This window comes from Vicia villosa, linkage group LG4 (genome assembly GCF_029867415.1).
Source record: "Vicia villosa cultivar HV-30 ecotype Madison, WI linkage group LG4, Vvil1.0, whole genome shotgun sequence".
In the NCBI taxonomy this organism is placed as follows: domain Eukaryota; kingdom Viridiplantae; phylum Streptophyta; class Magnoliopsida; order Fabales; family Fabaceae; genus Vicia; species Vicia villosa.
In genome coordinates, this window is record NC_081183.1 from 196,139,139 (window position 1) to 196,154,090 (window position 14,952).

The 14,952-nt window shown below is 28.8% G+C and overlaps 3 protein-coding genes across 3 annotated transcripts; 2 read left to right on the plus strand and 1 right to left on the minus strand.

The window, feature by feature from the left end:
- Positions 1–692: 692 nt before the first annotated feature.
- LOC131594212 (uncharacterized) lies at positions 693–2,709 on the plus strand. The gene is made up of 4 exons (XM_058866299.1): positions 693–1,233; positions 1,370–1,432; positions 1,541–1,615; positions 1,823–2,709. Exons 1-4 carry the CDS (start codon positions 928–930, stop codon positions 2,213–2,215), a joined length of 837 nt encoding a protein of 278 aa, XP_058722282.1. The 5' UTR covers positions 693–927; the 3' UTR covers positions 2,216–2,709.
- A 5,579-nt stretch (positions 2,710–8,288) lies between these two features.
- On the plus strand, positions 8,289–10,027 carry LOC131596676 (uncharacterized). Its single transcript, XM_058869402.1, has 4 exons — positions 8,289–8,753; positions 8,900–8,962; positions 9,054–9,128; positions 9,363–10,027. Exons 1-4 carry the CDS (start codon positions 8,451–8,453, stop codon positions 9,750–9,752), a joined length of 831 nt encoding a protein of 276 aa, XP_058725385.1. The 5' UTR covers positions 8,289–8,450; the 3' UTR covers positions 9,753–10,027.
- A 534-nt stretch (positions 10,028–10,561) lies between these two features.
- Positions 10,562–13,338, minus strand: LOC131596677 (uncharacterized). Its single transcript, XM_058869403.1, has 4 exons — positions 12,744–13,338; positions 12,465–12,527; positions 12,282–12,356; positions 10,562–12,024 (listed from the first exon to the last, which is right to left on the minus strand). The coding sequence occupies exons 1-4, from the start codon at positions 13,050–13,052 to the stop codon at positions 11,644–11,646; spliced, it is 828 nt and encodes a 275-aa protein (XP_058725386.1). The 5' UTR covers positions 13,053–13,338; the 3' UTR covers positions 10,562–11,643.
- Positions 13,339–14,952: the final 1,614 nt, after the last annotated feature.

Sequence of the window (14,952 nt, forward strand, 5' to 3'; positions counted from 1 at the left end):
ATTTGTTTTAAATTGATTTTTCTAGCACATGTCTAAAATTTATGAAGAACATGTGAAGTCTATAAAAGAAGACTATGAAGTTGAAGAGTGATTCTTTGCAAACATGGTTAACTATGAAGACCATCTTTTACATTTTAAAGATGAAGTTTAATAATTGAGTAAGGAGATTTGTTAAAATGAGTACAAATTTAAGTCCCACATCTACTAATATGAAGAAAATAAAATAAAAACCATTATAAATATGGAGAGTATGTGTAAAAGTTGTTTTGTGAATTTGCAATCTTGTTATTATAGTAAAAATTACAGGTTAGTAACACATTTTTATAGTGAATTATTTATTGTTGATTTTATTTTCTCAAATTTTTATTATAAATTAAAATTTTATTATTATTTGTGTACGTGATGAGGTTTTAAAAAATTATTTTATTATTATTATTATTTTATTTATGAGTTGTAAAAACATTTGACTCGGTTAAACCATTTTTACACATCATAAATTTGACATAGTCTAATGTCTACAAACTTTTTTTCTTCTTTTAAATAACTATCTTCTGTTTATATTGTCGAGGCTTTCCTATATATAAAAAACACTCATTAAGCAGTATTGATTTATTATTAATTATTAATTATTATTATTAAAAATATTAAATCAGTTTTCTAAATCATAGCACAAACTTGTCTTGAGAAGAAAAAACAGCTATAAACCCTAGTCATGTAATGGGGCGCAAACGTGATTTCCAAATGGACACGTGTCAGCAGCTTAATACCTGAGCCTTTTCTCTCGCCGTGAAATAACAGGAACGAGAATTTCGCAAACTTCTCCCATTTTTTCACTTTTCCTCTTCTTCTTCTTCTTCTTCGTTCACTGTTTTATCTATAAAACCCTTTTTCTTCTACAATTTCAAACCCAAAAAAACAGAGAGAGATATGGAACAGAGTAGTAGCGATTGGTTAGAAAGTGAAATTGAAAGTGCTGAAATTCTTGCTAACTTGCATCACACTTTCTCTTTGTTCAGTCATGTACCATACTCATGGAGGTGTAGAAAGAAGAGATCTGCAATTCGTAATACACCTCCTTCTAATGGCGGCGCCACCACCACCGTTGTTCCTCCACCTCCTCCTTCTGACACCGTTAAAGTCAAAGCTTCAAGTCCAACAACCCCTCATTCGTTTCCAGCCACTGAATCAGATGACAAGATTAAACATTCGGAAAGAAGAACTTCTCTCAAAAGGGTAAAAAAAAATTTCAGGCTTTCTATTATTTTTTCCATAATAACGTTGTTTTGTGGGGAAAAAATACCCAATTTTATAGTTTTATATTTTATTTTTGGTTTTTCTGAAATTTGAGTTATGGTTTTTGTGTAAACAGAAGAAAGAGTATTATCTTAATGTTATTGAAGATTTGACCAAAACTAAACACTCTATCAATCAAGTAAGTTTTTTTTTTGCTATTTAATTGTTAATTATTAGGATTTTCATGAAATGCGTTTTTTTGTTGATTTTTGATTTTCTGAATGTTTGATGTTTAAAATGCAAACAGGAGATTGCAAAAGTGAAATGTGATTATGAACAATTGAAGTTACTCAATTCCAAATTGAAAGCAAAGGGGGAAGAGGTATTTTAATTATTATGAATTCTCAATTTTTTTACAAAATTTTATCTACTTTAAATTTTTTGGTTTCTGGGATTACTTTGCTTATCCTTTATTTATTCATAAGATCCATATTATTTTTTTGGACTTGTTTGTTTTACATTTGTTGTATTGTATATATGGTGGGGCCAATATTGTTTTTTTGATATATGGAAATTGCTATTTTTACAGCTAAATATTAATGGTCCCAAAGGTGAATACAGAAACCCCAATTTAGAAATTAATAACCCAATGAAATTGAATGATATCATCAAAAATTCAGTCAATACTTCCAATTCCACTACTCAAAATACAGAGCAAAAGAAGCAAATGCCCAATCATGATGCCAAAAAATTTGGGCCGGGTTCAACGACGTCGTTTGGAGTGGCATCCTCATCATCTTCATTGGGCCGAAAGATCGATAATATGGGCCCATTATCAATTCCTGATTTGAACTTATCATTTGAAGCAAATATAGATTTGAGTAAAGTAAGAGCAGCTCAAGCAAGACAGAGAAGGATTCAGATTTTGAGGCTCAAGAAACCTGTGGGAAATAATGCTAAACAACACCAATCTTCTAGATAGCACTGACATACCCGAGGTGTTACAAAGCAAACAACTTTGTTTTAGGGTTTTTTCTTAAATCTGTCTAGGAGAATTATATATGGATATTCAATATAAATATTTCTTGATTAGAAAATTCTTGGGACGTTGGACCGAGATTGCAATATATATACTACATTAGCAAACCGGTTGGATCTTGGTCAATAAAATAATTTTGGAAATAATACATCTGTTTATTTGTTTAGTAATGTTGGGATTTCTAGCTTTGTGAATAATGATTTATTTTTACAAAAAAATAAACTGTTGATTTATACATATTGATAATTTGTTTGTTTATTGTTAAAAAAACTTATTTGAGTTTGTTATTAATATATGAATGGATTAAATACACGTTGGCAAGAATTACGCCTCGGTTATTCACCTAGAGGTAATTAAAATAATTTAGATAAAATTTATTGTTTAACTAAAAAATAAAAATAATTGTTATAACGATGGAGTGACACCTAAATTTAATGATTTTAAAATGAGACTGTAAATTAAAAAAAAATTGAAATTTTTATAGTGTAATCTAGAGAATTTGAATGTCCAATTGAATATTATTATTATTATTATTATAAATTTTGCAAGTTGATATTTATATTTTTTAAATTTTGAAAATTAATTTTGAAATTTTTTCAAAAATTACAAATTGATCCTTAATAATTTTTAAATTTGACTAATTAATCTCTTTAAATTTTTGAAATTTTAATTTGGTCTCTATTTTTCAAATCTTAAATTTGACCCACAATTTTAAATTTTATAAAAATGACCCAATAATTTAACCATGAATAATTTTAATATTCTATTCAAACAAAAAAATTAAAAAATAATTTCAATTAAATCACTTAAATTTAATATTTAATATATTAACATATATGTTATATTAAATTACAGTTTATGTCACTTTATTTCAATTAGTCTCTACATTTCAATTTTAAATAGTTTTAGTCTATTTCAACGTTCAAAATTAATGATGTGATGTTTTTATTAATGATATGGCAAATTATAGGGTGATGTGACTAAATTCATGTGTATTACTAACTTACATGTTTTTTTTTTATTAAAAGTTTCCATGTTATTAAAATCATAATTTATGAATAATTAAAATATCAAATATTATATCAAATTAAACAAAAATTTACATGTTATTTTTCTTAAACCATAATTTTTTTTACAAAATTGAGTTTTAGATATTTAAAATTTTCTTAGTGTTTTATTATTTGAATTTTATTGATATAATTTAATTTAGGTATTTCTTTAGTATTTTATCGATTGAGATTTTTACCATTAAGAAGACGACGACAACAACAACACATTTATATTACTATTAAAATAAGATTTTGATCAAAGAAGGTTTCAAGAAGAAGAATTGATGAAATATTCATTAAATAGACAAACGAACAAAAAAATAATTTAAGAAAAATAAAAATAAAAATATAGATCGCAAAGCTTATAGTGAAATCCAGGTCAAAAAGTCAAACCTCATTAAAACAATGTAATGAAACCCCACAACTTCAAAGATGAACCAGACAAAAGTCATATTATTGAACTCATTTGCTTCCGTCATGACTTCTATATACTAGTTTCTTAGTTCGAAGAGCTGGAGAAGAAATTAGAAAAATATCTTTTATTTTAAAGGGTTAATATTCAATTCACTCCTTGTAATATGGGGTGAATTCCATAAATGTCCATGTAAGAAAACACAGATTTTGTCCTTGTAGTTTCAAAAATCTTATTTTTTCATTTATTTTTTTAGTTGCGTGGTTGTCACATGTTGTATCATATTATCTTTTTTTTTTCATTAAAAGATTTAATTAACTTATATTACATTTATTTAGACAAAAGTAAAAGTCTAAGATTGTTCCATATCCCCCATTCTCTAAAAAAACTAAAAAAGAAGCTCGTGCGTCTTTTCATCTTCTCACCCAAATTATTCCTCCAGGCTCCAATTGCATGTTTGGTTTCAACACGCTACACACGTTGCTTGTTTTCTAAAGATCAATTATCTTATTCATCGATTCCCGCTCATTCTCAGAATTGACATTGTAGCTTCCTCATCGTTTCAAGGTATTTCGCATTGCTCTTCACGTTTATCTTACATTTTTGTTTCCAATCGTTTAAGATACAAAATAAGTAGACTTTGATTTTACCATTTCTTTTAACATATAGACATGGGTTTATTCAATGTTATCTTTCACCATGGGGGAGAGTGTCCTTGAAAGCTTAATTTTTAACAAAGGAGGTGTTGTAACAATCGTTAAAAGGAAAGATTCAGATAGATAATCTTATTTCGAAACAGTTAGCTCGATAAAATAAAGGGGTTATAATGGTAGTGGAGTTAGAATGTGGAGAGAAATTGAAGGAATTGATGAAGATTTCTTCCAAATGATTGATGTATCTCATGCTTCACAAGTTGCAAATCAGAATATTTCTAACAATATTGATGGACATATATGGGTGGAGAATAATGCTGAATTAAATTCGAGTAACGCGCATAGACCAAAATTTGTTGACCTTCGTGAAGAGAGTGAAGATAGCAGTGTGTTAGAATAAATTTTGGTTCTACATCTTTGAAATAGTTTTGATGGTAACAAACACATAATTTTAATAAGAACATATATGCTCCCTAATCGTTTATTTTTGTTACAGAAGTTCTGAAGAAGGAAACAATGTTTTTTCATAAGCAGAAGGCTGCATTGAGGGAAACTTATAAGAAGAAGATACTCTGAACATTGATCTCTCAGAATTAGAAGGCTCCATCGAGAGATAGGTTTACAAGAGTAAGAAGATCTAAAAACTCTGAAGGAATTTTATACGAATAAGAAGTTCCGAAGACTTTGAAGGAAGTCCACAAGAACAAGAAGTATTTGCCACTTGATCTACGTTCTAAGAAGATCATGTTCTGAAAGCCACTACAATAAACTCTCCAAGATCAAAAGTAGTAAGGTTGTTGATTGCTCAGGCTTTGACTGTGATTTCTCAGAAGCAGAAGTTCTGATAAAGCTCTGATATGGAAACGCTTATTGCACCAATGGTAACATAATGCTCTGATACTCATTTTCGTTACGAAGTATTAAATTCAAGATCTTCTATTAACGGCTGGATCATCAATTCTACGGACATAATCTCTATCTTTGAAAAGGTCTTAAGTCATATTATTACAATATTTCAAAAGTGAAAAGTGTGTCTCTCAAACGGTTCCAAAAGCTTCATTATATATTGAAGACACTACTGAAGTTAAAGACAATAATACTTACGCACAAACCATTACAAAAAGCTCTCAAATTAATATTCATTCTTTTATTTTTGTGCATTGCTCTTAAACATTGTGTATGCATCACAATTGTGATACAGCTTATTAGAAGCACTTTTGCAAAAACATAAGATTAAGTTTTGTTGTTATTGTTCCATGAGAAACCGGGTTGTGGTTTATCTCAAGAAGACTTTGACGATTGTCATTGTGAAGTTGTTGTAATCAAGTTTGATTTAGCTGATTAAGTCTTTGTAAGAGAAAGGCAAAATCACCTTGGTGGGTGGACTGGAGTAGTTTGAGTTCAAACGAAACAGGATAACCAAACGTGTCATAAAATTTTATTTTATCAAAAAACTCAATCCAACCCCCTTTATTGTGTTTTTCGAACCTTCACAGTGATGATGTTAGAGGGAAAAATTAGATGATAGCCTTTTTCCCTTTGTAATTTTGAGAATTAATTAGCCTTCTATTTTCTAGAATCTCCCTAAACTTTTTTTTATCTCTTTCTCTTGAACTTTATTTCTATTAGGAAGATACAGGAGATTGACATAGGCATTGATGTATGTTAAATATAAGTGGATCGTCATGCATCTACATGCATAACTGTAACTAACTCTTGCACCATCCACCATGAATTATTTTTTATATATAAGTGGTTATGGTTTTGTAAATATTGAGAGAGATTGAATTAATAATGTGAAAATAATATTATATCATGGTATCAATCACCTAGTCTATCCCTTCTTCTCTCTCCTCTCTCTCTCTCTCTCTCTTACTTCTCTAACAACTTTCTATATCATGACTAACTTTCTCTCTTTTCTTCATCTTCTTTGTCGAGCCTCCATGGAAGCCTCTTTTAATATTCAACCAACTGCACCAAGCGCTAGAGTTCGTCAATCGCCACCACTCATGGAACTTTTTGTACCCGATTCATCCACTTCTCACAAATTTGTCCTGAAACAGTCAAGTTCAAGAAGCCTCAAGATCAGCTTGAAGGAAAGATCTATGATGAATATGAAGAGTGGGCCGTTCAAGATCAAACAATTTTTATTTGGCTTCTCTCCATGATTTATGAATTTATTCTTCCTCTCGTTCTCTCGTGTAAGCATGCCTTTGAAATTTGGGATAGAAATCACAAATACTTCAATGTGCACATGAAAGCTTGTGTTTTAACCTTGTCTTTTTGCACAAATTCTTTCTCTTTGGGTTTCTTGATAATTTTTAGTCCATCCAATATATCCTAGAATTAATCAAAAATAACAATTGAACCTTCATAGTAGGTATCCTCATGTTTCAAGATGATCTATGAAGATTCTACTTAGAATAAGAGAGATAAGATGAACATGTCAGTTCAAGTGTCTGAAATTCCAAAAACATAGTTGTACTCTTTAATGCTTAGCACATTAGCTATTAAGTACTTGGCTTTATACGATGTTTTACGTTTTATTTTTCCTCTTTATTCGTTAAGTTTCTCAGTTTATTCACTACTTCATTATTTATGAAATAAGTGGGAATAAAAGGACCATATAATTTTTGAAAAAAAATCAATTAAACAATCATTCTACCTCTTGAGATGATTAGTCTTATAACAAGAGTTGGGCTTTAGGGTCACTTGTCGACCAAGTGACTTCAAACACAAAAGGCGGGTGATTTATGTTATTTGTATTTTGAAAAAGGTTTTCAAAACAATTAATTTTAAGGTTGGTTGAATTTAAGAAATGAGAAGAAGAGATTAAGCAACAAAAAATAAAATACGAAAAAAGTAAATGAAGGGGATAAAAAGATCATGCCAGAATTTATACAGGTTTAAGCTTAAGCCACACGACCTAATCAAGTCCCCAAGAGTTTCCCCTTAATATTTCTACTAAATAGTTTGACCTTTTACACCTGAATCGTCCCAATAACCTTCCTTACACAAAGCTATTTCATAGGGTTAGCTTGAAACTTCAATGTCAATGCAAAGATACACGACAACTATACTCTTGGATTATAATTAAATCTCAACACGATGACATTGTTCAACTTTGTGCATAAAGACATTTTTAAGAATTACTTATTAGACAAGAAATGAACCCCTAGGCTTAGACTTTGTTCTTAAGAGATTTTGGCTTGGTCTCTCTTGTGTTCTTTGTTCTCCTTATTGTTTATGAATATAATCCTTTTGATTAAAAAAAAAAAACATTGAGAAGATTTGCAAATTGCAATATAGTCAAACTTAAAATAGCACTTTAGTTATAAATTCTTATTGTAAATTATTTATTATCATTAATTTATTATGTACTTGTATGAAGATTTTCTCTAATTACTTATTCATTATTTATTTATTTTTTGTGTATTTTTATATTAAAAAAATTATATTTTGTCTCATATTTTTAAGTGAGAAATATAAAAAAAATTATTTTTTTAATATTTACTTTATCAAAAAATAAGTTTATTATTATTTTATTTATAATTTGTGAAAACCTTTGCCATTCAAATCATTTTTCTATCTTGAATAATCTCATTAACTTTTTTTTCTCTTTTTACTTTTTGTGAAAATGTTTGTAATAATATTATTATTTATTCTTTATTATTATTATCACTATTAAAATGTGAAATCATTTTTTTTCTAAATATAGCAAAAAAATTACGTTTATATTTTAATTAATTTTATATTAGTGATATCCTTATGGAAAAAAAAAATCCTCCAATAACTACAAATGCACAAGCTACTACTACTAGTAGTTGTAAACAGCCATAAACCCTATGAGTGATGCACAAAAGTGATTTCCAAATATATAGACACGTGTCAATCTCTTAGTACCTGAGCCTGCGAGAAATAAGAGTAAGGATTTCTCTAACTTCTCCCCCATTTCACTTTTTTTCCTTTATACTTTCTCATTCAATTCATCACTGTTTTATCTATAAAAACCTTCTTCTTCTTTTTTTTTTCCTTCAATTTCAAACCCAAAAAAATAGAGAGAGATGGAACAGAGTAGTAGTGTTTGGTTAGAGAGTGAAATCGAAACTGCTCGAATTCTTACTGATTTGCGTCATACTTTCTCTTTGTTCAGCCATGTACCTTACTCGTGGGGGTGTAGAAAGAAGAGATCTGCAATTCGTAATACACCTCCTTCTAATGGCGGCGGCGCCACCACCACCGTTATTCCTCCTCCTCCTGACGCCGTCAAAGCTAAAGTTTCAAGTCCAACAACCCCTCTTTCGTTTCCGAGAACTGAATCAGATGAGAAACCCAAGCATTCGGAAAAACGAACTTCTCTCAAAAGGGTAAATGTTTTCTCTCTCTTAACTTCTTCTCTGTATTAATGGCTTGGTTTTTTTTGTTTTTTTTTTGCCGTGGAGAAAATACCGAATAATTATTTAATTTTATTTGTTCTTTTCTGAATTCTGGGTTATGATTTTTGTGTCAACAGACGAAAGAACACTATCTCAGAATAATTGAAGATTTGAAGAAAACCAAAGACTCCACAACTCAAGTAAAGTTTATTTTAATTAATTGTTAATTATTAAAATTTTCATCAAATGTGTTTTTTACTTTTCTGAATATTATGTTTGAAATGTAAATAGGAGATTGCAAATGTGAAACGTCAATGTGAAGAATTGAAGCTCTTCAATTCCAAATTGAAAGCAAAACAAAAAGAGGTATGCGTTGTTAATGCTAATAAATAATTATGCTCTTTTTCTCTTAATGATAATTAATTTTCAATTTTTTTACAAAATCTCATCTACTTTGATTATTTTTTTTGTTTCTGGGATTACTTTGCTTATCCTTTATGATCCATTTTATTTTTGGACTTATCTGTTTTACATTTGTTGTATTGTATTATGGTGGGGCCAATCCTGTTTTTTGATTTATGGAAATTGCTATTTTTACAGCTAAATATTAATGGTCCCAAAGGTGAATACAAAATCCCCAATTTAGAAATTAATAACCCAATGAAACTGAATGATATCATCAAAAATTCAGCCAACGATTCGAGTTTCACTACTGAAAATACAGAGCAAAGAATTCATCATGCCAACAATATTGGGTTTGATCCAACGACGTCGTTGGGAGTGGCATCATCATCATCTTCTTCATTGGGCCGAAAGATCGATAATATGGGCCCATTATCAATTCCTGATTTGAACTTATCATTTGAAGCAAATATAGATTTGAGTAAAGCATGGGCAGCTCAAGCAAGACAGAGAAGGATTCAAATTTTGAGACTCGAGAAAAATGTGAGAAATAATGCTAAACAACACCAATCTTCTTCTAGTAGATAGTAGCACTAAGTTTTCATTTTTTAACTATTTTAAAAAGCTATATAAGAATATTCATTATGTTATGAATATAAGAATATTTCTTTTTTAGAAAATTCTTGTGATGTTGGACCGAGATTGCTAGTATAAAGGAAATCTGATGCATCTTGGGGAACAAAATATTTTTGGAAATAATATATATGTTTAGTAATGTTTGAGATTTCTACTTTTGTTAATACTCAATTAATTTGTATAACATAAAATAATTGCTAGGATTGACACATTCACTTAAGTTCTGACATAAAACCATAAAATTTTATGTTTAAGATTTTGATAGTATTTGCACCGTGACTACATATTATAAAAAAGTTATTTTATTATATTGTCATATGATCTCTAAGTACATAAGATATATGAGTCATTTTCTTATAAAATTTTAATATTTTATTCATTTTTACTTGGAATTTAATCACTCACAATGAATCCAGCAATTTTCTCAGCAAGTATGAATTTTTCACATCCTATAACAACATTCAACACAATATATCTACCTCTTGTTCCCCACACAGCAGAATCAACCTGATATTATGTATAGTAGAGTTTGAGGAAGTTTGAAGTACAATCCATGCGCCATGACCATAGACGTCACATATCTATCTAAAATTTTAAAATTTTAAGACTCTTAATACTTACCGCATATTGTTACAACACATAAAGCACCATCAACCAACCCCACAATTTTCACTCTTTAAATCAAATATTTAACTACTTCTTACAACACTCTAATATATGAAGAGCATAACAGAAAAAAAAAAAAAAAAAAAAAAAAAAAAAAAGACAAGTACAAGTTTAAAGGGTTTTTGACTCATGTATTTAAAACAATGAACTGAAGTCCATTATATATATTGGTTTTCCTATTTCTTTACAATACTAGGTGATGCTGGACTTCTTCAACATATTTTTAACCAATACCAATAATTTTCACCTTAATTGGAAATAATACATTAACTTTCAATGTTTATACAAACATTCATAGTTCGAAGAACTATCATAATCCACTGTAAAATTTATAATTACTGGAAACTACATCAGTCCAATAACTTTTACAGTGTCTTCATCAACAATGATAGTTCACAAAAATTATCATACTTCACAATAAATAATATAGTCACTCGAAGTTACATTACTCCAAAAAAATGTACAATGTCTTCACTAACCGTCATAGTTCAAAAGAACTATCATACTCCACCGGAAGAGTATGATCACTTGAAGCTACATTACTCTAAGAATTTTCAAATTATTCACCAACAAACATAGTAAAAAAGAAACTATCAGACGGAACTTAAAATAATATGATATTTTATTATTCATAGATTTATTTTTATTAAAAATATTGATAACAATTACGGGATGAGTACTACTTAGATATAAACTACAAGTATAGGTATTTAGATATCCATGGAATATGAATAGAGTACTAAAGTTGATGTCAACAAAGAATGAACTCAAATACATAGATGTTTTTAATCCTCATCGACTCAAAGGATTAGTATTAATAATTGAGAAGAGAATATATAATTTTTGCATAAGAAGCCAATACAAGATCTAACCTATCTTATGTGATCCTTTAAACTGCTGCCAAAGATCACACAATTGTCTCCAAAATTTTAATTGTGACAAACCTAATTGTCACCAAAATCCATTGCAACTATGAATCTCAAAAATTACTAACAAGATTTACTAATGTACTATACTAATGTACTATATTTATAGCAATCTCGGTTCTTCAACGTCATAAGAATTTTCTTATGAAGAGAAGAGATACTTCTAATGAATATATATAACTTTTTAAAATAGATTAAAAAATCTATAACAAAACTGTCTTCCTGATGACATCTCAATGGTAGTTTGAGTGTTATCTACTAGAAGAAGATTGGTGTTGTTTGCCATTATTTCTCTTGAATCTCAAAATCTGAAACCTTCTCTTTCTTGCTTGAGCTTCCCTTACTTTACTCAAATCTATGTTTGCTTCAAATGATAAGTTCAAATCTGGAATGGATAATGGGCCTATATTACCACTGTTTTGGCCCATTGAAGATGATGATGATGATGCAACTCCCAACGACGTCGTTGGATGAACCCCAAAATTGTTGGCATCATGAATTCTTTGCTCTGTATTTTCGGTAGTGGAATTGGAAGTGTCGACTGAATTTTTGATGACATCCTTCAATTTCATTGGGTTATTAATTTCTAAATTGGGAATTTTGTATTCACCTTTGGGACCATTAATATTTAGCTGTAAAAATAGCAATTTCCATAAATCAAAAAAACAAGATTGGTCCCACCATGGCTTCAATACAACAAATGTAAAACAAAAAATTCCAAAAAAATAATATGGATCATACAAATAAATAAATAAATAAATCAAGGATAAGAAAAGTAATCCCAGAAACAAAAAAACAAAATCAAAGTAGATGAAATTTTGTGAGAAAATTAAATATTAATTACAAAAAGAAAAAAAATCATAATTATTAATAGTAAAGTAACACATACCTCCTTCCCCTTTGCTTTCAATTTGGAATTGAAGACCTTCAATTCTTCATATTGATGTTTCACATTTGCAATCTCCTATTTGCATTTCAAAAATATCAAACATTCAGAAAACCAAAATTAAACAAAAAACGCATTTGATGAAAATTCTAATAATTAACCATAAAATAAATTAAGAAAACTTACTTGAATGATGGAGTGTTTAGTTTTGGTCAAATCTTCAATAATATTAAGATAGTGCTCTTTCTTCTGTTTAGACAAAAACCATGACTCAAAATTCAGAAAAACCAAAAATAAAATATAGAACTATAAAATTGGGTATTTGTTTTCCCACAAAACAACGTTAATATGGCAAAAAAATAATAGAAAAATTAAATTAAATAAAATTAAAAAAAAAAAACAAGAAATTCATTAATACAGAGAAGTTAAGAAGAAGAAAGCAAGAGAGAGAGAGAAAAAGTTTACCCTTTTGAGAGAAGTTCTTTTTTCATAATGTTTGGGTTTCTCATCTGATTCAGTGGCTGGAAACGAATGAGGGGTTGTTGGACTTGAAGCTTTGACTTTAACGGCGTTAGAAGGAGGAGGTGGAGGAACAACGGTGGTGGTGGCGCCGCCGCCATTAGATGAAGGCTTATTTTGAATTGCAGATCTCTTTCTTCTACGGACCCATGAGTAAGGTACATGGCTGAACAAAGAGAAAGTATGACGCAAATCAGCAAGAATTTCTGCAGTTTCAATTTCACTCTCTAACCAATCGGAACCACTCTGTTCCATCTCTCTCTGTTTTTTGGGTTTGAAATTGAAGGAAGAAAAAGGGAAATAATAGATAAAACAGTGAATGAAAATGAGTACTCTTACGAAGAAGAAGAAGAAGAAGAAGAAGAAGAAGAAGAGGAAAAGTGAAAAAATGGGAGAAGTTTGCGAAATCCGTGTTCTTGTTATTCCACGGCGAGAGGAAAAGGCTCAGGTATTAAGGGGATGACACGTGTCCACTTGGAAATCACGTTTGCGCCTCATTACATAGCTAGGGTTTATGCCTCTTTTCAAGACAAGTTTGTGTTTGTGGTTTTTTTTTGTTGAATAAATACTTTTGATTTTCCGTCAAAAAAAATATTGATTTGATTTTTCTCAGAAGATATCAATAAAAATATTTAATTCAATTCTTTAAATAAAAAATAAACTTTTTATTTTGTGAATTATAAAAGTGATTCATAAAATTATTGTATATTACGCAATTGAATAATCAACTCTATAAAATCGACGGTGTATTTTAAAGCTAATTGTATAAGATTGATTGTGTATTTTGCAATTGATTAATTGATCCTATAAAGGTTGTGTATTACACAACTGGTTAATGGTTAATTGATTCTATAAAATTGCATCATAATATATATATTAAAATAAAGCAATTGAAATTAGAGAAAAGAGGTGATGCACTGACAGTGTGAAATATTTTTACACTGTCATGTATCCAATTAAACTATTTTCTTATTTAAAAAAAATTAATAACTTGAAACATTTATGATTTTCTATTGAACCGTAAAAAAATACTCTACCTTTTAACTCTTGAAATTATTAGTATCAAAGTTTTAATAAAGAAAATCTTGGTAATATAATTGAAATCCAATTATTAATGTATTACTTGATTCATAAATAAAATTTGAGAATTCGTTTTGTCATAAAAAAAATAAGCAATTTAGTTTTTTTTTCCTTTCATTTGTTTGTTATTTCAATATAAACTTATTTTTTAAATGAAGTTTATTACCGATAAAATGTGAAATAGAACTAAACAAATGAGTTGAAAGTTTTAAAGATTTTCTGTAATATTATCTAAATCTATATTTTTTTAGTATTTGAAAGATCTTTCTTAGTTAATTAGAGGATAACAACATTAATTTTGTGTCACAAATATCAAACTCTCCTAATTTTTTAAATAAAGTATTACTTGGAACATAAGTAACGGTAGTTATTTAGAAGAGAGAGAAAGAATTATTGGAATTTATACTGAGTCAAATTTATAATATGCAAAATGATTTGATCACGTCAAATTGTATATTCCTCGCTCAAAAAACGAGATAATTTTTTATTGAAATAATTTATAATGTTTATGATAAAAAAGTAACTAGAAAATAATCTTCATAATAATATAAATAAACCAATAATAAAGTAAATAATTCACAATAAAAATTTAAAACTAACCGACAATATTGTAAATCCTCTTCTCTCCACTATAAGGAAAGTGACTATCCATATTTATAACTAACTGCGCTGCAAAAATTGTAAAGCTTCTTCATTACAAATTATTTTATGGACTCTGTATTTATAATAATTTTATTTTTATTTTTTTATATTCCTAGATGTGGGACTTGAACTAGTATTCACTTTTTACTCAAACATATTTTTTCTAATTATTATCAACTTCATTTTCAATCTTGTAGATATATTTCTACCACCACCAATCAACCCTTGAAATTTATTAAGATTCAAAACGCAACCAATACATATAGATTACTCTGGAGTTAAACTTATCAACCAACTATATAGTTGAGTTTTTTAAAAACTTCTTCGAACCACAAGACTATTTGTACTTCGATGCAGAAGATCTACACTTAAGGTGCATCTAACGGTCCTCTATATTCCACGTCCTAAAAATAGTGAGATCGTTATTCCTCCC

Bases quoted from the DNA above. Each gene is read 5' to 3' on its own strand.
- LOC131594212 (XM_058866299.1), top strand. From the start codon at position 928: ATGGAACAGAGTAGTAGCGATTGGTTAGAAAGTGAAATTGAAAGTGCT. The intron at 1,433-1,540 runs GTAAGTTTTTTT...AAATGCAAACAG, and splicing joins CTAAACACTCTATCAATCAA to GAGATTGCAAAAGTGAAATG. The intron at 1,616-1,822 runs GTATTTTAATTA...CTATTTTTACAG, and splicing joins TGAAAGCAAAGGGGGAAGAG to CTAAATATTAATGGTCCCAA.
- LOC131596676 (XM_058869402.1), top strand. From the start codon at position 8,451: ATGGAACAGAGTAGTAGTGTTTGGTTAGAGAGTGAAATCGAAACTGCT. The intron at 8,754-8,899 runs GTAAATGTTTTC...TTGTGTCAACAG, and splicing joins AACGAACTTCTCTCAAAAGG to ACGAAAGAACACTATCTCAG. The intron at 8,963-9,053 runs GTAAAGTTTATT...AAATGTAAATAG, and splicing joins CCAAAGACTCCACAACTCAA to GAGATTGCAAATGTGAAACG.
- LOC131596677 (XM_058869403.1), bottom strand. From the start codon at position 13,052: ATGGAACAGAGTGGTTCCGATTGGTTAGAGAGTGAAATTGAAACTGCA. The intron at 12,357-12,464 runs GTAAGTTTTCTT...AAATGCAAATAG, and splicing joins CTAAACACTCCATCATTCAA to GAGATTGCAAATGTGAAACA. The intron at 12,025-12,281 runs GTATGTGTTACT...CTATTTTTACAG, and splicing joins TGAAAGCAAAGGGGAAGGAG to CTAAATATTAATGGTCCCAA.